This window comes from Narcine bancroftii, chromosome 1 (genome assembly GCF_036971445.1).
Source record: "Narcine bancroftii isolate sNarBan1 chromosome 1, sNarBan1.hap1, whole genome shotgun sequence".
NCBI classification, from domain to species: domain Eukaryota; kingdom Metazoa; phylum Chordata; class Chondrichthyes; order Torpediniformes; family Narcinidae; genus Narcine; species Narcine bancroftii.
In genome coordinates, this window is record NC_091469.1 from 187,513,301 (window position 1) to 187,538,779 (window position 25,479).

General features: G+C 40.0%; 1 protein-coding gene across 3 annotated transcripts in view; it reads left to right on the forward strand.

Moving 5' to 3' along the window:
• Positions 1 to 2,850: 2,850 nt before the first annotated feature.
• The window catches only part of LOC138736117 (calcium-binding mitochondrial carrier protein SCaMC-2-B), a 47,517-nt gene continuing 24,888 nt past the window's right edge, over positions 2,851 to 25,479 (forward strand). The window contains exon 1 of one of the 3 annotated variants that reach the window (XM_069885058.1): positions 2,851 to 3,273. In XM_069885058.1, coding sequence (XP_069741159.1) covers positions 3,046 to 3,273 — 228 coding nt within the window. In that variant the 5' untranslated portion in view covers positions 2,851 to 3,045. Of the gene's footprint in view, positions 3,274 to 16,559; positions 16,907 to 21,768; positions 21,858 to 25,479 lie in introns of those variants that run through there. The other 2 variants (XM_069885085.1, XM_069885075.1) reach the window with 2 other exon arrangements.

A 25,479-nucleotide genomic window follows, 5' to 3' on the forward strand; every position in this document is an offset into this window, starting at 1 on the left:
AACACTCTGACCATCTCTCTTCTAAAATTGTTCTTGCCCAGCTTGTCTCAGGGCTGGAGCATAAGCACCCACTAATTTGTCTGAATGTAGCCCTTTTCTAGTCAGTCAGTGTTGCAGACTAAAAATTGGATCTAAAGTGTTCACCACATCAATACAACAATTAACATTTGTGTTACAATATTTGTAAAACAATGCATTTTTTTGTATTTGATTCCTACTTTGACCCCTAAATTGTTCTGAGAAGGCCCTTCTAACTTCACATGTATAGTGCCCTCCATAATGTTTGGGACAGACATTTTTTTGCCCTTGTGCTCCACAGTTTTAAATTTGTAATCAAACGATTCACATGTAATTAAAGTGCACATTCCAGATTTTATTCAAGGTTATTTATATACATTTTTGTTTGACCATGCAGAAATTACAGCACTTTTTATACATAGTCCCCTCATTTCAAGACACCATAATGTTTGGGACATTTGGCTTCACAGGTGTTTGTGATTACTCGGGTACATTTAATTTCTTCATTGGTGCAGGTATGAGAGAGCGAGGTTTGCTTCTAAGCTTTTGATCACATTTGGAGTCTGTAGTTGCCATTTTTCAACATGAGGGCCAGTTTCACCAATGAAAGTCAAAGAAGCCATTATAAGGCCGAAAAACAAGAATAAAACAGTAAGAAACATTGGCTAAACATTAGGATTTAAAAAAAATCAAATATTTGGAACACCATTAAGAAGAGAGAACTTACTGGTGAGCTCAGTAATTGCAAAGGGATGGGTCTTCCATGGAAGACTTCCACTGCTGATGACAGAGGAATTTTCATCATAATGGAGAAAAATCCCCAAATGTATGTCCGACAGATCAGAAACTTTCTTTTGGAAGCAGATGTTGATGTGTCTGCAGAAGACTTTATGAATACAGAGGCTAGACTGCAAGATCCAAACAAAGGTGGTTTGCTTTAAATCGTAGGCAGTTCATTTACACCTCCATTCTTTGCTCTTGCTATCATTCTGATGCAGGTTAATCTAGGGTTCATCTGTCCACAAGACCTTTTCCAGAATTCTGCAGGCTCTTTTAAATATTTCTTGGCAAACTGTAATCTGGCCATCATTTTTGTGGCAAACCTGTGGTTTGCATCTTGCAGTGTAGCCTCTGTATTTCTGTTCATGATGTCTTCTGCGGACAGTAGACATTGACATATCCACACTTGCCTTCTGAAGAATGTTTCTGATCTGTCGAACATACGTTTGGGGATTTTTCTTCATTATGATGAGAATTCTTCTGTCATCAGTAGTGGAAGTTTTCCTTGGAATACCAGTCCCAATGTGATTACTGAGCACACCAGAACACTCTTCTTAATGATGTATCAAACATTTTGATTTGGTAATCCTAAAGTTTGACTCTTACTGTTCTTGATTTTAGCCTGGCAATGCCTCCTTTGACTTTTATTGGCACAACTCTGGACCTCGTGTTGAAAAATGGCAACAACAGACACCAAAGATGATCAAAAGCTTAGAAGCGAGCTTATCTTTCTTAAACCTGTGACTATGAAGCAATTAAACACACCTGTGAAGCCTATTGTCCCAAACATTATGGTGCCCTAAGCTGAGAGTAAAAAATGCTGTAATTTCTACATGGTCAAATCAAAATGCAAACAAATAACCTTGAATAAAATCTGGAATGTTCCCTTTAATTACATGTGAATTGTTTAATTACAACTTTAAAACTGGAGTAAGGGGGAGAAAAAAGTGTCTTTTTCCCAAACATTATGGATGTGAAAAAATTAGTTTTATTTCTTTCCCAATAATTGCCTAAGAATGTCAAGCAATTTTTACCTCCCCAGATTTTGTTGTTTTTATTGTTCCTTATAGACAAACATTTTTTATGACAACCAAACAGCAGAGGAATTGTTTCTGTTTTCGTGGAAAAAGATATTAGTGTATAAGGAAATTAAGTATGCCAAAGGAATCCAGGATTGTGTAAAAGGTGGATGAAGATGGTGGATGAGATTATAATCTTATAAAGTCTATAGATTTTGGAATTGCACCTGTGGATTGGAGAAAATGCAAATGCTCTTTTAGCTGTACTGAGGAGGCACCAAGAGGAAACTGAAAAGATGAGATTAATAGGATTGAACAAAGCCAATATGGATTATGAAAGGATAGCAAGTTTGATTGTTTTAATGGCAGGCTGAGGAATGTGACCAGTCTTATAGATAAAGTTGATATGGTGTATTTGGATTTTTGAAGGGCATTTGATACGGTTCTGCAATGCAGGGAAAATCTTTCCCCTGGAGCTACAGGAGCCTGCAAGATCGGAAGCATCAGTGCGAGGGAAAAAAACCCACAATGGTAAACATTTCGAGCTGGAATCCTTCGTCGAGGTTTGTTTCCCCTGGTTGACCAGTCTTGGAAGGAGCGAGTGGGAGAGTTTCTGAAGAAATGGGAGGCGGTTAGAACTCGAACGAGGGGGGCAATTCTTCATTCGGAGAGTGGCCTTGTTTCAAACCCTCAGGGCTTTGGCGGCCCAGTCGTTGCCATAGGCACGCAGCACGGCGAACCAGATGCCAATAAATTCATTCCGAGCATTGTCCTCTGAATCCAGCTGGAAACTCGCGCTAAGGTTCAAATTCAGTCATGATATTAATGACTGGTCTGTTAACACATTGGAATGGAAAAAATGGTCAACTTTGCATTTTCATTCCCAGGCCAAGTTAACAGATAATAAACCTGTCCATCATTAGCGACGCCCGTCTTCGGATTGGCCATGCCAACCAGGCAAGCTCCCCAATTGGAGGTTTGGACGATGACGTCGTTGTCGGTCCCGCCCCCCCAGCGCATCTCTCCCGTTCGAGTGGTCAACGTGCTTGTCAATTGAAGTCTCGCCCGCCATTCCGAATAGAAAGCGGCGCTCGCGATCTCGTCTCGCCGGCCCGAACTGGTGGCGCATTGTTGCTCTCGTCCTCCGGGTTTCTCCCTCCGTAATCCCAGCCTTCAAATCCAGGCGGCTTCGAGCCACTATTCCGCGCCGAATCCAGCCCGCTTGGGAATGAAAGAACGTGCCCTCGTCTCACCATTATTCAGCGGCCTCTTCTGCGAGTGCGAGTCGGCGTGTCCGGCAGACAGTCGCTGCCAGGCGGCCCGGCTTGAGCAGGAGCGGCGGTTCCAGGTCCTCTTTCAGCAACTGGATGTCAACCAGGACGGGGGACTGTGCGTCAACGACCTGGTGGCGGGGCTGCCGCGGCTCGGCGTTCACCGGACCGAATCGGAGCTGAGGGTGAGTCGGGATATTAGTGATTCAGTCCTGGTTCAAGCCCACGGGCCTGGGCTGATGGGTGGAGTCTGAGCGGGATCCGAACAGCACACGATTAACGCCTTGTTCGACCAATGGCCAGGCACAAATAGTAATCCTGCTTTCATCTCGTTTTCATTTCCCTCCTCGGCGAATAAATGTAGTAAAATCCCATGCGTAAGGAACAATAAACGGTTCAGGATGATTAGCTTTCATCAGAATTCTCTAACGATACCTTTACTTTCATTCATGGTGATCAAAAAAGACAAGATTGTCCCCCCAAAAAACCCATTCATTCCATTAGAACATGAACGATATCAACCCCATCCTCGTCTGCATCGCTTCAATTGGCTAAATTTGGAGAATCGTAAATGGTTCAGCAAGTCCATTGTTACAAGCATTAAAACGGGTGTGAAAAGGAATCACCTGAAAACGACACGAACACCGAATTCATTACTTTGTTTATAAATTATGGCTCTTACCCATTCATTAACACTTTGAAGGAGCACTAAAAGTTGCAAAGGCACAGGGTGGGGGAACCTGATGATCCATCACCAGAGTGATTTTGTAGCACCAGCAGTGACTGATCTGATTGAGTCCTGAAGAATAGAACTGGATTCGTGGCTGGTAGTCGGTGAATCCGAACGACGGGTACATTTCCTTGACTCCATTATTACTAATCCAGCAGTGTGGGATGCACCTGACCATGATCTAGCGTTGCAAGAAATGCCTACTTTTCAAATGTCTTTTTTTTAACTGGCCATTGTGTTTAGCATTACAGTTGTGAGAAAGAGAACAGAGCTGGAGCTTATCAGCAACACCAAAAAATGCACACTGGTAGTCTGTAACTTTATCAATACTATCAAGCTAGAAGTTCAATGAAGAGTTCAGTAGGGCATGTCAGGTATGCCTCAAAATGAGATACCACCTTAGTGAAGCTGCATCACAGATATGCAACACGATGCAATAGACACTACTAAGCAATCAGTGAATTAACGTATCAGATCTTTGTTTCGTATGTCATCTAGCAATTAATGATAATGGAGAAGGTGGCTCTCAGCTCCAGGACACCGCAGAAGGTGTTCCTTCGGGCTGTGCCATAAGAAAAGATAATCTCCCCGATCAATGATCTGTCTATCAAAATTCAGCAAAAATCCAAATGCTCTTTTCTATTTCAGTTAAAGTTGCATAGAATGTGTTCTTGACACCATTCATGACACTTGTGGGTAGAAAGTGCTAGGCACTTTCCAACAAGAGAATTTGATGATCTACTCTTGACATTAAGCAGCATGACTGTTGCTGACACCTCTGCCATCAACATCTCCTGGGTCACCATTGATCAGAAACTGAATGGACCAATGGTATACAGAGGCCACAAGGAGATTGGAAGCCAGATGGCCTGTAGAACATGACTTGCCACTGGACATTTCAGACCTCTTTAAAGCTCACAGAAGCATGATGGAGTGCTAGCCACTTATCTGGGTGAATGTAAGGTTGCAACTTGTAAGAAGTTCAATGAAACAGCCCTCTTGGGACTTCCCAATAATGTCACCCCTCCCCTACTCGCCCTGCCCCTCCCCTTTTACCTCTTCCCTATCCACCCCTCCTTCTACTCATCCCTCCCTCTAACTTCCCATTTTGTTCTCCACCAGCACACTGTGACTTCTATTTGTGTCATCTACAAAATGCATGGCAGTTACTTGCCTGGGCCAACAGCATGTGTTAGACTCCCCCTATCCCCCTCCCTTCCCCATGACCTCTTGCTACTAAGGAAAGAAAATGCAGCAAAACACGGGAATGGCACAACCTCTAGATAATCCCCCAAGTCTTGAAAATATCCAATGATGATGAAGAATGTGAATATTATACCCCCTTATCCTTTGTACGTTGGGAGTAGTTTCAAGTGTAAGACTCCAGCTGAACCTTCTTGGAGGCAGTAAATGCTCTATAGCAAGGGTGTCAAACTCAAATTCACGGAGGGCCAAAATTAAAAACTTGGACTAAGTCGAGGGCCGAACTAAATATTTATTGAAAATTTTCAACAACATCTGCATGTTTTCTCTTCTTTCAACATATGTAATGTTAAACTTTAGGATATAACTTTAGGAGGATAATGTTACAGGTCAGGAGTAGGTAGCTCAAGTTCACCCTTTGCTTGACCTGAGGGAAACCTATTTGGTCCCTGTGGAGATGTAGTCAGCATTCACAGGCTGTGTCCATTTTGGCCTGCATCAGGACTCAGCATTTCCTGCTCACTCCTCAGGCTCTAGGCCTCTATTCACCCTCGACCCACCATCCCTCTACCTGACCAGTCCTTTACCCAACCTCTACTCACCCCTCACTCCACTCGCTCTGCCTCTACCCACCCCATCCTATACACGCCCCTCTACTGCCTCTCCTTTCAACCTGTTCCTCCCTCTACCCGTCTCTCACCCTCTAATCACCCCTCCCCTACTCGCCCTGCCCCTCCCCTTTTACCTCTTCCCTATCCACCCCTCCTTCTACTCATCCCTCCCTCTAACTGCCCCTCGCACCACCATAACTTCCCCTGCCCATTACTCCTCACCTACACCCTCTGCCCACCCCTGCTTACCCACCCACTCAGGCCCAGCGCGCTGCCGATCAGCCTTTGCGGACAGCCACCATCTCTCTCTTCACGTGCAGGGCCGAACCAGCCGTCCCTGGAGTCCGCGCGGGTGCAAGCGCTGAAGGCCGTGGCGACCGGGAGAAGTGCGCTCGCGCTGTGGAAGGGCCGTCCGGTGCGAGTCGCGCAGTGCTCGCGCTGCCCGGGGGCCATGCGCAGCCTGCCATGCCCGTCGCACTGACAGGAAATCACAGGCGCTCGCCCATCCGCCGCACCGCTCGACAGGTGGGAGAAGTGACTGGTTGTGCGGGGAGCGTTCCAACTGACTTGCCGGCTGATGACATCGACAGACTTCTCGTGTTACAATTTCTCGTGTTACAACGGGGAAGGATGTGCAATGAAGGGGGAGGATGGTGGGGGTGACATTACCAAAAAACAGCATCGGCTCTCGCTGCAGGGCGGGCCACCTCTAATACATTTTTGAAATGATCTTGTGGGCCAAATATAATTATATCGCGGGCCAAATTTGGCCCGCGGGCCAGAGTTTGACATGTGTGCTGTATTGTATAAAAAATTTATTTAAGACATGGTTCTAAACCAACTCTTGTGATTGAACCTTAACTGCTTTCTCAAGTTGAATGCAACTTGTAATGGACAATAAATACTGGCAGCATTTTGCACACTTGGCATTTCAAGATCACAACTTTAAATTTGGTACAAAATTTGTGGTCATCTGTGCAGTAGACTATCTCCCATTTTTGGATGATTTGCAGGAAGTGATTGGAAGCATGGAAAGATAATCTCAATACTGTCACTCTAAAATCTTTCAAATCTACTGGCTAGAGAGTAGAACTTGTTTTGAATTATTAAATTCTTGATATAGATCCCAAAACTGTAGTTCCAAACAAAACTTGTGAACATCAGGTGCTTGTGGCTGGCCACAAAGCTAAACTGGTCATAATAGCAAACAACAGTGCATCCCACCCAGATGAGTTCAATACATTCTATGCTTGCTTTGAACAGAAAGCCAGTAAACCTGTGGCATGCATCTCTCCAATTTCTGGTGCACCACCATCCACAGTTGCTGCCACAGTTGTTAGATTGGACTTCTGAAAAGTGAATCCATGGAATGTGACTGTCCCAGAAGGGGTCTGTGAATGAGTCCTTAGAGCCTCCACAGACTAGTTAGCAGAAACTAGTCAAAGACCTCTTCAATCTCTCCCTGCTACAAGTGAAAGTATTCACCTGCTTCAACAAGGCCAATATCATTCCAGTGCCCAGAAAAAACATAATATAAATGAGATCCATCAAAATGAAGAGTTAAAGACTCATATTAACACTAGCCTACTAGTCCACCTTGATCCACTCTAATTTGCCTACTGCTGCAACAGATTCACAATAGAAGTTATCCTCCTGGTCCAGCATCCATTTGTGGTATATAAGAATAACAATGATGCCTATGTCAATCATTGACTAGATGTCAGTCTTCAAAGCTTGCCCACAACCCTAAATGCTGTGACATTGGCCTCAGCACCCACCTTTGCAATTGGTTCCACAACCTCCTGACCTGCCTGTCACAAAAACTTAGTAATGGAGCCTCCTCCATGATCATCCTCAGCACCAGGCTTTGTACTCTGCACCTGCCTGTACACCCATTATGTTGTGGCCAAACACCGCTCCAACTTGATCTGTAAATTTATGGATGACAGCATTGTCATGGGTTGGATCTCCAACAATGACGAGTCAGACTAGAAGGGAGGTAGCGGGACAAACGGCTTGGTGCCAGGACCACAACCTCGACCTCATTGATGACAAGACTGAGGAACTGGTATTAGGCATCTGTCTATGTTGTTGGTGCTGATGTGGAGTTAGTAGACAGCTTTAAGTTCCTAGGAATAAACATTTCCAGTGACTTGTTGTGGTCCAGTTATGTCAATGACCTCTACCTCCTCCAGAGGTCAAAAAAAAGATTGGTATGTCACCTGTGTCCCTCACCAACATTTAGAAATGCACATCACAGCGTGGTACTGCAACTTCTCCTTCCAAAACTGCAAGAAATTGCATAGTATTGTGAATGCAGTGCAGATAATCACACGAACACCCCCTCCCCTTCATCTATATTACCTCACTACCTTGGAAAAGTAACCACATTGTCAAAAGGCTCATTGCACTGATGCCGGACACTCTTCACTTTCATCCCCGCAAGTCAAAGATCAATGAATGCAAGATCATGCATCACCAGATTCAAGGATAGTTTCTTTCCTGCCGTTATTGGACTCCTGAAAGAAAGGTGGCATGGTTAGGGTAGTGTTTAGAGCAATGCCATATAGGGCCAGCATCCCGAGTTTGAATCTGGTGCTGTCTTCAAGGATTTTATACGTTATCCCCATGAACTGTGTTCATTTTCTTTGGTATTCTCCCACCTGCTAAAACATGCAGGATTGGTGTATTAATTGGGTATAGTTGGCAGTGTTGGTTTCATATTCAGAAGGGCCTTCTACCATGATGTAACATTAAAATGAACCTCACACTAAAATTGCTGCCCTTTTATACTAACTGATCTCTCTCCAAAATAGCACTTGTGTAGTGTACTCTGAAAAAGATGTCTATCTAAACTGCTCACTCACAAAACAAACCTGTGACAATCTTTTTCTTTGGGTTGGTTGGGGTTGGGTGTTGGGTTTTTCCTCCTTTGCCTTTTGTCAGTGAGGTGGGCTCTGCGGTCTTCTTCAAAGGAGGCTGCTGCCCGCCAAACTGTGAGGCGCCAAGATGCACGGTTTGAGGCGTTATCAGCCCACTGGCGGTGGTCAATGTGGCAGGCACCAAGAGATTTCTTTAGGCAGTCCTTGTACCTTTTCTTTGGTGCACCTCTGTCACGGTGGCCAGTGGAGAGCTCGCCATATAATACGATCTTGGGAAGGCGATGGTCCTCCATTCTGGAGACGTGACCCATCCAGCACAGCTGGATCTTCAGCAGCGTGGACTCGATGCTGTCGACCTCTGCCATCTCGAGTACCTCGACGTTAGGGGTGTGAGCGCTCCAATGGATGTTGAGGATGGAGCGGAGACAACGCTGGTGGAAGCGTTCTAGGAGCCGTAGGTGGTGCCGGTAGAGGACCCATGATTCGGAGCCGAACAGGAGTGTGGGTATGACAACGGCTCTGTATACGGCTCTGTAACTGATCAAATGATATGAGTTCATTGTCACAGGCAACAATGGAAATTCACTAAGACAATGGTATCTTCAAAACTAAATTTTATTAATAAATATTAATAACATTACTTACTCAAGTCTAAACTTATTCTAACTTAACTCCACTAGGTGCAAATGTACAGTATTTTCACGCATATAACACAGAAAAATCATAAATGTGTAAAGGTATTTTTGTATCATGTGCACATGCAGATACTGCACACAGGTGTAGTATTCTAAATTCCAACTGACAAAAGCAATTTGCATTTAAGTGGGACTGAAACAAAATACATACCAGTATCTGGCCACAGTTAATCTCCTGCAATTAACACCCAATCAACTTCCCCATAGGTGTTGATGATAATACTGCTGCAACACATTAACAAACTTTGGAGAGGAGTCAATTAAATATATCGAAGACAGGCTTCAGAGTTGAGCATGATCTTGTCTCAAATCAGACACTTGATATGTTAATCTCTTCCTTCAGGGGACGGGTCTGGGCAATTAACATTGATAAGGTGCATACCCTAACCAGAATGTCCTGTTTATAGGAACTCCAAGGCATTCAGTACAAAACGATTTTCCCAAGATCAAAATTTCCCACGCTTGAATTGTGCATGTTCTTTCATTGCTGATGGAACATTTTCATGCTGGCTATAACCACACTTGCTATAAATTGCTGGCATGTCTTTACCAAGGCTACTATAAATTATGTGCATTCTTTCAATGCCACTATTACATTCTCCTGCTCGCTATAATATTCCCACTCTCGCTATAAATTACCGACGCATCTTTCCCATGACCGCTGTAAATTGTGCTCATTCTTTCAATACTTCTATTGTATTCCCAAGCCTGCTATAAATTGTGCGTGTTCTTTCAACATGTAAAAATATTCTCACATACCGTGCACATGTATCTAGCGTGCAGGAGAGTGGGAGTGCTTGGTTTGTAAAATACACATATAATACATGCGTAAAAATACAGTATATATGTGTATGCCAGAACCAATACAGTTCAGGTATAATTCTGAAGAGATGATTGTAAAGTTCAGTCAATTTTGTTTTGAAACTCAGATTCTTTAAATTGTTGCTCAACAGGTATGTGGCATCAGACTTCTCAACTCACAAGATTCTTGTAGAGTAGTTTTCAGAGAACTTTTACTTCAGATGAATGTTTTTCCATAAATCTCCCTCTTTTGCATGGAGGTTTCGGAATCTTTGTTTCACACGATGATTTCACAAACCTAGACAAGGGTTAAATGAAGTGCCATATAGAAATAGACAAAACAGGACTGTTTTCTCTCTCTTAAAGAGACAATCAAAATTGGTCATTCTCTTTTGAAAGCCACTTATTCTGCATTCTCCTTTGACCAGGAATAACACGTAACAGTACCTTTCAGGTTACTGTATCTTCAATCCTATCTTACTTACAGGATGGCCAAGCAACTGCTTCAATCCTGTGTTACCTACAGGATGGCCAGGTGATCTCCGTCTTCAGTTTGAAATTCGTTCCTTAATATTCAAAAATGTTTTCTGTCTTGAATTGTCTTTACCACATGACATCATTCCTGTCTTTGAAGTTTAAATTCCAAAAGTTTGAGCTAATGTGCTTCTGAGTTGTCTGCACAGCTCAATTAGCAAATGGTTTCCTTTCATATACAGCTGTTTCTTTGAGTAAACATCATAAAACTTATGTCTGTTTATGGTTTTGAATTCGCAGTCACACTGTCTTTTTAAGCAAACAGGCTTCCAGATCTCAGAGACTATCTCTTAGCAGACAGTCTCTGAGATCTGCCAGCTGCAATTTCAAAGGATTCTCTGAGTGTGTAATTGTGCGTGTCTGTGTCCCTATGTCCATTCCCACAAAATAACTTTGCAAAAAATATATTTTCTAACTAAAGATTAATAATAACACAATTCTGTCACACATTGTACAATGTACCTGAAATTCTTTCTTATGGCAGAAAAAAACTTTAATAGTAAACTAATTGAATTAAAGTAAAAGAAACAATAAATACCCAAGATAAATAATATTCACAGTAATCTTAATGCAAAAGAGTGACTAACAATTTGCAGGCGGTGCATGATTTGTGTACCAAGAGGGAGGTTCAAGAGTGTGAATGCTACTGGAAAGAAACTGTTCTTGAACTAAGAGGTGCTGACTTTTTCAGGCTTCTGTATGTTCTGTTCAGAGGTTTTACGATTTTTGCTACCTTCTTGGAGCAGCACTTCACATAGACATCTGCAGTGGTGGGATAAGGGGAGGAGGTTGGGTCCTCTAATGGACTTAGCTATGTTCTTGGGCATTTAATTGTGATAAGTCAATTGTGTATTACTAAGGAAACACTTAACTGAAATAAATCCATATGGAATTTTTTCTAATAGAAAAGCAATAATTTGATATTTTTTTGAAATTTTACTTCATTCTACAGTAGTACATGTTCTCAACTATCTCTCTTTATGATTGACCCCATAATAGTGATGTTGGTCTTGCACAACTTTCTGAGGTGGAGAAAGACAGATTTAGGATGGTTACGATTAAATTGTAAAACTAGGCCATTTAAAATGAAATCAGAAAACATGTTTATTGTCACAGGTTTGTTTTGTGAGCAGTTTCCAAACATGTTCTTAGTCCATCTGTGGGTTAATTGATGTTATTTTTTGCTCAATCTGTCAGACTCCCTTGCTACTGTTTAGTGTGGATCTGAAAAGGTTGAAAGATGTCCCATTAAATTGCAGTTTGCCTAATAGGGCAAGGAATGTGAAAATGAAATGAATACTATTTAAAGTTTTGGCAATGGTAAACATTAGATGAACAGTGCTTCACTTTGCATTGGGCTTAGAAACAAAATGTAAGTGGAGAGTGATATGCACCCGCTAAAATTGACACTAGAAAGATTTCAAGCAGTTTTCCATTTTTGATACTGATACTGACGTATTAGAACATTCAAGGCAAGTCTATCAGTTGTATTTTTGAAAGGCACTGTTTTAACATTTTCAGCAAGATTTTAGAGCAAGACTATAGGCCTTGGTGAAGATTTTTTTTGTAGTTTGCTTATTAGACATTCCAGTATTGCAAGACATACCCTCTGATGCTATTATACTAATTTTAGACAAACATTGAGTCATTTAAATTAAATCTACAAATTTGATGATGACTGTTTCTCCTTTATAATCTTATCAATCACCTGATTCTCCACATTGCTCACCATCTTGACCTGAACATATTTTACTATTTCATTATGAATTAAATGGTTAAAATCCAAGCATTTCTTTCTAATCATTCCATTATAAAAATACCTTCATGACATGAACTGTGGCTATATATAAAATTGATTGTCATCTCTTCAAGTAGATAAAGGCTAGAGGTGAGCCATACCACAAAATCAAAATTTTAATTTTGGAGTTAAAGCACGATAACAGGACCTTCCTGCCCACGAGCCAAAAAGCACCCAATTAACCTAGCAACTGTGTAAATCTTTGGAACATTGGAGGAGACACTGAGGGAACGTACGAACTCTTTATAGACGGCGCCAGATTTGAATGGGTCCCTGGCACTCTTTTAGTGATGTGCTAACTCTGCCACTAGTTTATTGAGTACATTTCTGAATGGTTGTAAATGATTACTTTTAATTAGCATTTCATTTATTGGACTGTTTGTTGAGCTATATGAATGAACTATCGGCATTGAAACTCCCTCTGATTTTTAGTTCATGTAATACTTGTGCATCATGCTCCAGTTTTGGTGCTATTTCAGTAGTTTGAATTCTCACCAATAATGTTACTTTGGTTATCCTGTTTTTTTAAAAAAAAAAATCTTAATTGTGCCAATTTGAAATAATAAGAGGGGCGAAATGAAAGTGCAGATGCTGTGAATATAGTAAAAACGTACTGAAATGCAGGGGGAATTCAGTCGGTCTTTTCAGCATCTGTAGGAGACAAAGATGTATCGCTGATGTTTCAGGATTGAGCCCTTCTTCAGGAATAATCTTATTCTGCTTATTCCTTGAAGAACAGTGGAGGCCCAAAACGTCATCAATACATCTTTGTCTCCTACAGATGCTGAAAAGATCAGCTGGGTTCCTCCAGCATTTCAGTGTGTTTTTATTATAATAAGAGGGCACATAATTCATATATAAAATTTTGTACTCTTACTGTAATGTTAATTTAATTGCAGATTTGAGTTAGACATTTACAGTTCTGTAAACTTGGCATGAGAAACCATTAAGTGCTTTCTCCAACCACTTTTGTGCTGTCTGATATGCCAACAAGAAATTTAATTAGTTTGTATTAGCTGTGTTGCCTCCAGGATTTTTTTGCACAATGGTGTTGGCTAATATTTAGTCTACAACACTTAAATTGTCTGAACATGAAAGACAGTGGTCTGGTATGACACATGAGAATATAATCAATATAGTTGTTCATCAACTTTGACCCTGAAGAAGATTTGGCATCAGACATAATTTGATTGGCTGAAAAGTGGTTTTGAAATGAAGCATGTTAGTATCTTGCTGTATGAGTGGCTAGGAAAGTACTGCATTGAACCTGCAGGCTTTACGACATTGCAGAGAGAAAGTGATTTCCTGCATTGCATTGGCATACGATTTTTGGCTTGCAGTTCAGTGTCGGAGGCTGCAGCATCTCTTCAGTAGGGGCGATTGAAATTGCTCGTACCAAACACATAAGAGTATATAATGTTAAAAGTTGTGTTTGATTGCTTGCATAAATTATTCCGAAATGTGCTTTGTGAGGAAGCAGGATTAGAGAATGAACCAACCAGTTACATGGACAATGCAACTGAAAAAGGAATATCCAGTAATAAAGAGGATAGGAGTGATGCTGATGTAAAGTGCCATGAACACGATCAAAAATCTGTGCAGAAAATAGCAGAGGTAATGCATGGAGATTCTGTGTTGGGAGTTAAATATGATTTCCTTTCGGTGATTTGAAAGAATATTTTGTAGTGAATGAATCATGGCAAATGTTTTAAACTAATTTTGGCAAATTCCAGATCCTTTTGTAAAATAGCAGCATTTGTTACCTCGAAGGCATTGGAATTTAAGATTTATTAATACAGGAGTCAAAATTATGACTTTGAGTTTGTTCTATAAAAATAAGTTTTTTTTATTGCATTCACCAGCTATTTACAAAAAGTCACCGTAAAATTATTTGGAAATTTAATTTAGCAAGTTATTCCTGCAGTGGTTTATAGTAAACTTGGAACTAACTCGTTATGCCTTTAAGTATTTAGTAAATTTTAAGCCTTTTGTCAGGTCAAATTTTACTGCCCTTTAGAAAGGTAATGAACATTACATTTGTTTTTGACTGGTGGGATGATGTTACATCAGTGGTTTTCCTGGAGTAATGTTTGCAGTATGTGTTAAACATTTTGAGTCCTCACTGGTGGAGTGTTTGTTATTTTTGTCCCTCAAATGTATCTCCACTATGATTTTTTAAAATACTTAATTTAAAACCACAAAACAAACATTTTACAATATTTCAAATTCATATATTTTATATATATATAAAAAGAAAACATAAAATGACAGAAGAAACTCCCTTCTACCCCCCCTCCCCCACACTCCTCCCTCCAACCTCCTACAAAAGCAAGAAAAGAAAAAGAACAGGACAAGAGAACTAGAACAGGAGTATTTTGCCTATAAAAGAAAGAGAGTGTTGGAGATTCATTTAAATATTATTACCAACACTTTGTAAATATGGCCACCCTATTTTCCAAATCCATATCCGACTTCCAAGTTATAGCAATGCATTTTCTAGCTATTGTCAAAGCAATTTGAACAAATTTCACTTGATGCATATTCAATTTTAATTTAGGTTTAACAACTCCACTCTGATTAACTTGCAGTTTGAAACCTGCAGAATTTAGAATCTCATTTTCTGCACACAGGCTTTGTTTTTTTTCCCCATGGCATTGATGACAAAATATTTGGGGGTGCATAGTTAAGGCTCTGGCTGAGTGTTTGAGATTAGGTTTGAAATTTTAAAGAAGGTGTTTGCTTTTCTCCAAAACACTCTTTAAATGCTCATGAACTAGTTTAAGGTTTTCAATTTGGAACATGTAATTGGATTTAAAAAAAACATTTTCATGGAAATTGTTCCCAATGTCCTTCTAACTCTGAAATTGCCCTCTGGAGGAATCACAGAATCTGTGTAAATTAATGAACCTGAAATAACACTGGATGTCTTAAAAACACTCTTCTTACATTGTTATTTTTAATGTCGGGCAAGAATGTGATGCAATATTGAAATTGGTGTAAACATAGGTGAATAACAAAAAAAACATTGTACTAATATCTGGAATTTTAAAAAAAACAATTACTGGAGGAACTCAGTGGGTCAGGCATTATTTGTGGAGGCAGAGGGATGGATAATTAATGCTGCAGGTTGAGACTTCACATGTCAGGCTGGACGATGACTTGAGGTACTATGAGGTGATGTTCTTCATGTATCTACTATTTGCTCTTCCAGGTGATGAGATTTCTAAATGATGTTAAGGGAGTTTGAGTTACTGCAGTACATCTTGTAGATAATACACACTAGCCAAGTTCCACCAAAAGGAGAGGATAACCATTCTTTTGAAATGTGAAGCTAAGAATCTTAACTAATGACTGTACATAAGATTCAGAATCCTTTTCTGTGAAAGTAAAAAAAATCAGGTTAATTAGTAATGTTAAATCTGGTTGCCATGATATTGAACAGTAGAACAAGTTTTGTTTGGTGGGGATTAGGGGTTGTGCTGAATCCTCAACAAAAAGTGTTTCTAAGTTTTTTTTGTCATTGTAGACAACTAGTTGGTGCAATGAAATTACCAGACCAGTAATGCAGAGACCTGGGTTTACAGATCTTTTAAGGGGCATGAGTTCATTATCACACTGTGGCAACAGTAGAATTTAAATTGATAAGTTTCTTCAAACTAGTAGCTTGCACTTTTTATTTTAATCCAAGTGCCCTGAAAATAATTGTTGGTCTAGAGAGCAGACACTGCCAAGACTTGGCAGCATGGTTAACGCAATGCTATTACAGTGTCAGAGGATGTACAAACTCCTTACAGGCAGTGCCAGATTTGAACCCAGATTGCTGGCATTGTAATAGCATTGTGGTAACTGCTACACAAACTCTACCTTACTCATGTATTGCCCTTGCTGTCATGACTATTGAACTTGCTTGCTTCCCCCATCTATCCTATTGTTATTGTAAGTTCCACCTTTCTGTCAGATTAATTTCTGACCAGGAACAATCCTGAGCTTGCAACCCAAGAGGTCCTGTTTTTTTAAAAAACTTGTTGCGTAACTCTCGAACTTCTTTTTGCAGGACCTCTGTCTGCTAACCCTCCCAATTCAGAAGGTCCTGCGCCTGTTCAAGGACTTCTTTAATCTGGTACCAGAGAAGCAATCCACCATCCTGGAGTCTCATCCCTGCCTCAGAAATGCTTGTATGCTCCTCTGACTAAAGATCTAGCGGCTGCTGCTGCCCTTTTCCCTGAGTGGCTACACCCTAATCGTAATCTAAACTGGAATATTTGTTTGAGAGGGGGATAGCCACATGAGATCTCTTAGTTACCCATTTACCTGACTGAAACTTCCCTGAAACTCAACTGTTACACTGCCTCCTTGATGCTCTTCAGCTAGTCCAACAGCTGCTCTAATTGAACCTTGCAGTCTGAGAGGAGCTGCAGCCAGACAGAATTTCTACCGACATCGTCATCAGAGGCAATTGACTTCGCCTTGACTCCTCACATCTTCTAGATGGAGCAAACACATCATTGCTTGACATTACTGCCCTTTAATTTTATTTATATATGACAGACTTGGAAGAAAAAAGGTTAGTTCTTTCTTTGCCCTTGCTTTAATGCTGCTTACCCTCTTCACTGAAGCCCAGATTTACCAGTGCCTGCACTTTGACATCAGCTGTATTTCCACCTCAAACCAGCCCCTCTCAAAAATGACGTATCTGCTAGTTCTTGCCTTGCTTTTGTCTGCTGCTAGATTCCTCCGTAATCCAGCAAATAAATGGCTCCTCACCTGCGACGCACTTCAGTATATATTTGAGGACTCAAAAAAAGGCACAGAATGAAATCCGAACGTAAAAATTGAATTATTGTGAAGCTCTTTTTCTGGTTATTACTTCTTTTGCAATGACATTTCTTTTCCTCCAAATCTGGCACAGTCAAGAGTTACCAAAGGGGTTTGCAAATAATGTAGATGGCAGAGGACATTGCAAAAGGAAAGAAGTCTTCATGTAGTCTGCACGCAAGTTATCTGAGTTTACAAGGAACTATGGTCCTACTTTTAATTGCTAAAATAATAATGGATGTTCCTTCAGGAGCTGCAATCTAGCTATTGTTACACTAGATTAAAACTCGTACAGCCATCTTGTCGCTGCCCTCCAAGAACAATGTGGTGAGATTGTTTTCCATTAAGAGTTTATCTAATTCTATTTTAACAGCCTGACAAGCAGTGAATTAAAAGACAGAATCCCTCTGATTTAATTTTGCCTGTAAATTCCAACCCAAGCACTGTGGTATTGCACAGATCTACATGATTTTCTAAGATCCTTCCTCTCTGACTTCTCTTTTGTTCTTGAACATCAAAGTTAGGCTGCTTCCTTTTCCATTTTCCATATCTCTTCTAAGCACCTTAGAATATTAATTCTCAACCTTGTTTACTTAACTATTTGGATCATATCTAATTAACTTTACTACATTGGCTTGATAGTAATGAAGAGTTTGGATTAAAGTGTGCAATTTTATTTCAGGCTCTGGTCCACTTTCTGTGATGAGATTGATTGTTTTTTGCATTAACTATCTCCTTTGTGCTAAGAAGTTCCCTTGCCTATCTTTTATTTATTTCACTTGCTATCCCTAAGACCACAAGACAGAGGAGCAAAAATAAGCTATTTTGCTCATCTTTGGGCCTGCTGTCCAGTCACTTGCTGATTCATTTTCCTCTCGAAGCCCCACTGCCTGGTCTTCTCCCCATAACCTTGGATGCCCTGGCTCATCAAGAACCTATCAGTCTCTCCCTTAAGTACACCCAATGATTGGCATCCACAATCACCTTTGGCAACAAATTCCACAGATTTCCCACCCTCCAGCTAAAGAAATTCCTTCACATCTCTGTTTTAAGCGGATGCCCTTCAATCCTGAAGTTTTGCCCTTTTGTCCTAAACTTTCCTACCATGGGAAACAACCTTTCTACATCTACTGTCTGCTGAATGACCTTTTTAAATGTTTCCTCCAAAGGCATCTCAGTGAGTAATGCATGTAGGTCTGGTGGTGACAATGGTTGGTGACAAACTGGCACCAACAGAGTGTCAGAGCCCCAATGAGCAAGTGAGAGCAGGTGAGAAATTTTCCATTTGTGGCGTCAAAAGGTTTTAGGTTTTAGATCATTTCGGATTTTTGATTTTTGGATGAGGGGTATTTAACCTGTACTATATACCAACATTTATGAAGGATCCATAACAATTGAAAGTTTTTTTGATTGCCATTTAACAAATAGCTGCTTTGAATATGAATAATGTTTAAATGAGTACTTTTTTATTGGATCAAAGTGCTAAGGGTAAGTAATATAACAGTAAAATTGGGAAATGTTATTTTTCTTCATTTTTACATTGGAATTTACATTAAAGAATCTTACAATATGGTTGAAAATTAAAATAATACATTCTCAATGCATATTAATAGCAAGACACATGGTCCATCTAGAAAACTGATTTTGATTGACTCTGGAAATTTTAATCTGGCTACTTGGTTACAATCACCTTAATTCATTGCCTTTGGAGCTTTTGATTCTCCTGGTATAAATTGACTTGTTCAGTTTTCTATCCATTGTAAGTCATTGATACCATAGAATCTTTGTGGTAGCGTTAATTTCAAATAGAGGTGTATTAATACAAGGTAAATTTAGGGGAGAATTCCATGCCTTTGAAAATATTTTTAAGTTTAATTGAGATTAAGACATTTGTGTTATTTCATTGGTATTTTGGAAAAACTTGGTTGAAGTAAGCTGGTTAATATCTGAAGAAAATTGTTGTAGGGCTATTAAATGTTTCTCTGCTAAGATCAGCAACTTGAAATTTTGTTTGGAGTTGTTTATAAAACAAAACACATGTGGATAAACCAGTAACACCTGATACCATTGGAAGTATGGTGACCTTGTGAGTTAGGATGGTAGATATGTCAATCAAAGGGTACCATACACTAATGATTTGAGATGTCATATTATTGTAGTGTTACTACGAGGCTCGTCTAGAAACTGCTATAACTTCAAAAAGTATTTTGATTAATTAAGTAATCTGGGGTATAAACTAGCAGCTTTGCTATAAGCTATGAAAATACTGGATTCCTGTCAATAATCAACTTGTGAGTTTGATTCTTGTATGCTGCTCTCAAACAGCTGTCAAATAGAAACAAGAATAAACTGTTACGTGCTGTGAATCTGCTTTCAACCTGCAGTGTTTCAAGAACATGGCTCTCCATTACCTTTTTGTGGGCTTTTAAAACTAGCAGCCACTCTTTTTTAAAAAAAAAAGTCAAGTGGCGATAATTATGCCCAGCCCAAAGCTTTTGGTGTGTTTTTAATATTCATTTGTCAGGATCTGAGTATCGTTGGTAAGGTTTGAATTTGTTACCCTTGAGTAAGCAGCACTGAGCTACCTTCATGAATGGCTGCAGTCCTGGTGAAGGTGCTGCCACTGTGCTGTTGGGGAGGTAGTTCTAGGATCCAATCTAGTGACTATGTTTAAGTTGGAATAGTGTGCTTGGATGGGAACGTGCAAGTAGCAGTGCTTCTGTGTGCCTGAAACCTTCGTCTTTCGTGATGGTAGATGTTGCAGGTTTGGAAAGTATTAATGGAGTAGCCTCGGGAGTAATGTTAATGATGTTCAGACACTGAGTGGTGAAGGGAATGAAAGGTTAGGGAATAGATTAGAGACTGATCATGGTACTTTGTCTTGGATAGTATCAAGCTGTTTGAGGGATGTTGGAGCTGCTCTCAGCAAGACAAGTGAAGAGTATTCTGTTACACTGTTGATGTGTGCATGTTAGATAAATATTCTGGAAGAGATTTGGGGTGTCAGGCAATTAGTCATAGGATACCTAGCTTTTGCCTCTTTATGCCCACAGTGTTTGTGTAGTTAGTCCAATTAACTTTTTGATTGGGAACCACCAAAATGTTGAGGATGAGGATGCCACAATAGTAGTGCCATTGAATGTTAAGAAAAGTGGTTGGACATTTTTCTTATAGTTGGTTGTTGCGTTGCACCTTATTGGCATGAATGTTGCTCTCCATTAGTCCTTGCCTCAATGTTGTCTTGGTGCATGCAGGTTTGAACTGTTTCAGTTGCTGAGGAATGCAAAATCACTGATGAATGTCATCAAATTAGGTATAGATAGTGGGGTCCAGACAGTATTAGAATTGTAGAACATTATAGCACAGAAAGAGGCCTCTTCAGCCCTTCTAGTCTGTGCCAAACCATTTTTCTGGCTAATCCCACTGACCTGCACCCAGTCCATAGCCCTCCATATCTCTCCATCCATGTATCCTATCCAACTTCCTCTTAAATATCAAATTGAGCCTGCATTCACCACTTCAACTTTTCCCCTTTCACTCTTAACACATGCCTCTGGTTTGTATCTCCCCTACCCTCAGTGGAAAAATTCTATCGACATTTACTCTGTCTATCCCCTGCATAATTTTAAATACATCTATCAAATTCCCCTCATTTTTCTATGGTCCAGGGAATAAAGTCCTAACTTTAGTTCCTGAAGTGCAGGCAACCTCGTAGTACATCTTCTCTGCACTCTTTCTATCTTATTGATATCTTTTCTGTAGTTAGGTGACCAAAACTACACACAGTACTCCAAATTTGGCCTCACCAATGTATTCTGCCTACTGTATTAATGTCCTGTGCTGGGATGACTAACCTCCAACCATCACATCTATATATTCATCCTTGTATAAGATATGACTGGAATCATTGGAATGTTTTCCCATTGGATGTCCATTGACTTCAGTTTTACTAGCACATCTGATGTCATGCTCACTTAGATGCAGCTTTGGTGTTATGGCAATAGCTCTTGCCTTGCCATGTCAGCCAGAGGCAAGTCTCTCACTTCCTTAGTCCTTGAGTTGCTTCATGTTCCTGAAGTGTGAATTTTGTGTAATGACGAAACAAATGTCTTTCTGATTAAGTTATGCTTCAAAAATGCTTTAAATTCAATACTATTTGGTAAATCTCTTGTTGCTTGGAGTTTGTGTTATAAATACATGGAAATATAGTCATTCTAAATTCTATTTAAAATTATGCAGCATTGTTGACTTAAATCACCCCAGTTCACATGTTGGGTCTTAATCTTGGAACCTGAGAAGCATCTTTCAGTTGTTAATAATTGCCCATCCAGGAAGGGGGTGGGGGCATATAATAACTTGAATCCTGAGAATGAATTTAAGGATATAAATTAGCCTTATTATCATGAGGTGAAAGTCAGAGAGTCCATCTTGGATATCAACCAGAATATCAAAGCTTGCCTTTAATAAAACTTAAAAAAAAATTATTTATCAACTTTAGTGTTAGGATATTTTGTGACTGAGAGTAACACAGTAAGTAAAGAAATTACACACTTAATTCTTGATTATTTTGTGTTCCTCATTGTTGCAGTTAAACTTTATGCACATGGAGAAGATCTATTTTAAAGTAATATTGAGTGTTCAGTTACTCCACAGAATTCTGGCTGGACATCTTGAGAACCATTTGACAACAATGGCTACTTGTGAGTAAAACAGTAACTGCTGTCACTTTGGTATATTGAAAACTTAATGGTAAATTAAAATTTGAATTAATATCAGTCTATCAGGAAGTTTACGGTGCTTAGGGTATATGTGGCAGGTAAATTGTTGGTCCATTGGTATAGGAGTCAAATTTAATTGTATGTTGAACAAAACAAGTTCAGGAATTGAATATTGTTATGGAATGGATTAATAAAATATATTCTTAAAAGGGATAAGATTGTGAGGTTTAGTTGTTAGGTCATATTTCACAAACATCTCAAGTGCCATGCAGGAGTAGACTTCATGTCTCCAATTGGATTTGCTGAGACAATGGGAGGGCACTTGTGAGTGTTTTACAAGTAGGTGTAAATGGATCAGCAGGTTTGTACAGGGCCCAGGCTCAAGAACTGAACATCTTTTGCTATTAAGAGTATACCCAGACATTTAAATTGCTAGTTGAAGGTTGCTATTCCAAGAGGGGTCATGTGGTTTTGCAAACAGAGAGAAAACATTAATTCTTTGGGGGAGCGAGAGAGACTGAGAGATTCAGCAGCAGTTAGTGTTGAAGACTGCAAGTTTGCAGATTGGCTGCAAGACCCTATTTCAAGATGGGTTTTGAGTTCTGAGTTTAGCGTGTTATAAATCTCTGTCGTCAGCTGCAGAGGCTGTGCCAAGTTATTGTGGTTCTCCTGAAATGGGGGAAAAAAAAGAAGAATTCTGTGGTAACCTGGAAGAAGAGGTTATTTTCTGGAAAAATCCAGAAGGGGGCAAGTTTCTTCAGCAAAACACTTCAGTGGCTGATTGAGGGAGATCAGTTTGTGTGTGTCCAACAAATAAAGATTAGCTCTAAAACTAACAAAGACCTTCCTGAGTGGTAATAAGTTAAAGCACTAGAGCGTGGTGAAGATAATAACTGTTTAATTCTGTGCACGGTATGGAAGATGGCCTGATACCAGTGAACTTGGAGAAGTGAAAAGTGAATGATTGGACAGTGAAAATGAACTTTCCTGAACACATAAACATTACATATATGTGTGCTTAGAATTAGAAGGGGGTTAAGTTAATAGTAACAAGTTAAATATTGATCTTATCATTATGTATTAAGAAAATAAAACCATTTTTGTTTAAGTTGCTGTTGTCTTGGTAAATTTCTGTTGCTCCTGGTTTTTGAGTCCTTTGGGCTCGTTAACAATATGAAGGGTGATTTTAAAAAAAATTACAAGTTCTCAGTATTAGCAGAGGATTGGAGTAGAGATGGAATTGTTATGACGCACAACATTGGTTTAGTCCCCTCCTCTATCCCGTTGGATCCTGAGTAATTATAACCAGGTATTATCACAAAGCAGAAGTAGGCCCATTGGCCCATCAAATCTGCTCTGCCATTCTAATCACAAGCTGATCCATCCTCTCACTCGGCCCCACTCCCCGGCTCCCCCCCCCCAAAAAAAAACCCTGATGCCCTGACAAATCAAATACCTGTCAATCTCTGTCTTAAATACACCTTGAGAAAGAATAGACCCTAGAAATGTATTTGAACGCACATACTCAAATTCATGAAACATTGAGAACCAATTTGAGGAAAGAGGAGAATTTATGATGATGATTGAAGTTTGCAAAATCTTTCAAAATTGATGCAAATAAATGTTTCACAATAAAAATAATTTAATACAAAGGGGTACAGATTAAACAAGAAAGGTAAGATTAAATGGTTTTTTTTTTAAACTAAGGATTACTTTGTTATTGAAAAAAGTAAGAAGTTCAATGCATTAAAAGGCAGAAAAAAATAAATCTGTAACCGGAAGATGTAGTTAATAATGAGGGAAGGTTGGGCTTTTTGTGCTAAATGGCTTTCTTTACCTAAAATTCTTGTTCCTCCATGATATTGGGTTTATCCAGTGAACTACAATCTGCCTCCCTGTCATACTTTTACTGAGGAACCTGCCAAGAAAGTAGATGAAGGAAAGGCTGTGGATGTTGTCTATATGGACTTTAGTAAGGCCTTTGACAAGGTCCCACATGGGAGATTAGTTCAGAAGCTTCAGACACTAGGTTTCCATGGAGAGGTGTTCTGAGCTCTGTTTCCATAGAACCATAGAAATCTACAGCACAGAAAACAGGCCATTCGGCCCTTCTAGTCTATGCCGAAACATCATTCCTCTTGACCTACTGACCTATATCCATTCCATAATCCTCCAGACCACTCCCATCCATGTATTTATCTAATTTATTCTTAGAACTTAAGAGTGAACCCACATTTATCACATCAGATGGCAGCTCATTCCAAACTCCCACTACTCTCTGAGTGAAGAAGTTCCCCTAAACCTTTCACCCTAAAGCCATATCCTCTCGTATTTATCTCTCCCAATCCAAGTGGAAAGAGCTTCCTCGCATTTACTCTGTCTATTCCCCTCTTAATTTTATAAACCTCAATCTAATCTCCCCTCATTCTTGTAAACTCAAAAGGAATAAAATCCCATCCTGTTTACTCTTTCCCTGTAACTCAACTCCTGAAGATCCAGCAACATCCTAGTAAATCTTCTCTGCACTCTTTCGATGTTACTGATATCCTTCCTGTAGTTTGGCAAGCAGAACTGCACAAACAGTACTCTAAATTTGGCCTCACCAATGTCTTATACAACCTTAGCATAACTTCCCAACTCCTGAAGGCCAAGATTCCAAAAGCTTTCTTTACAACCATGACTACATGTGATGCCACTTTCAGAGAATTATGCATCTGTATTCTCACGTCCCTTTGTTCCTCTGCACTTCTCAGTGCCCTACCATTTACTATGTATATCCTACCTTGGTTTCCAAAATGCAACACCTCACACTTGTCTGCATTAAATTCCATCTATCATTTTCTGTCCCATTTTTCCAGTTGGCCCAAATCCATTTGCAAGCTTTGAAACCCTTCCTCGCTGTCCACAATACCTCCAATCTTGGTGTCATCAGCAAACCTGCTGATCCATTTTCCCACATTTTCATCCAGATCATTGATATAGACAACAAACAACAATGGTCCCAGCACCGATCCCTGAGGCAGACCACTAATCACAGGCCTCCAGTCTGGGAAGCAATCATTCACTACCACTCTCTGTCTTGTCCCATTCAGCTAATTTCGAACCCATTTTTACAACCTCTCCATGGATACCTAGTGTCTAAAACTTCTGAACTAACCCCTCCTCCTTGTGGGATCTTGTCAAAGGCCTTACTAAAGTCCATGTAGACAAAAACCATTGTCTTTTCTTCATCTACGTTTTTGGCAGGCTCCTGAAAAAAACTCTATAAGATTCGTTAAACATGACCTACCACGCACAAAGCCATGCTGACTATCCTTAATCAGCCCTTGGCTGTCCAAATACTTGTATATCCTATCTCTCAGAACACCCTCCAATAATTTACCCACTACTGACATCAAGCTCACCAGCCTGTAATTTCGGAGTTTTTTTTAAACAATGGAACAGCATGAGCTACCATCCAATCTTCTGGCACTGCACCCATGGCTAAGGACATTTTAAATATTTCTGCCAGGGCCCCTGTAATTTCCACACTAGTCTCCCTCAAGATCCTAGGGAATATCATGTCAGGCCTGGGTGATTTATCTACCTTTATTTGCTGTCAGGC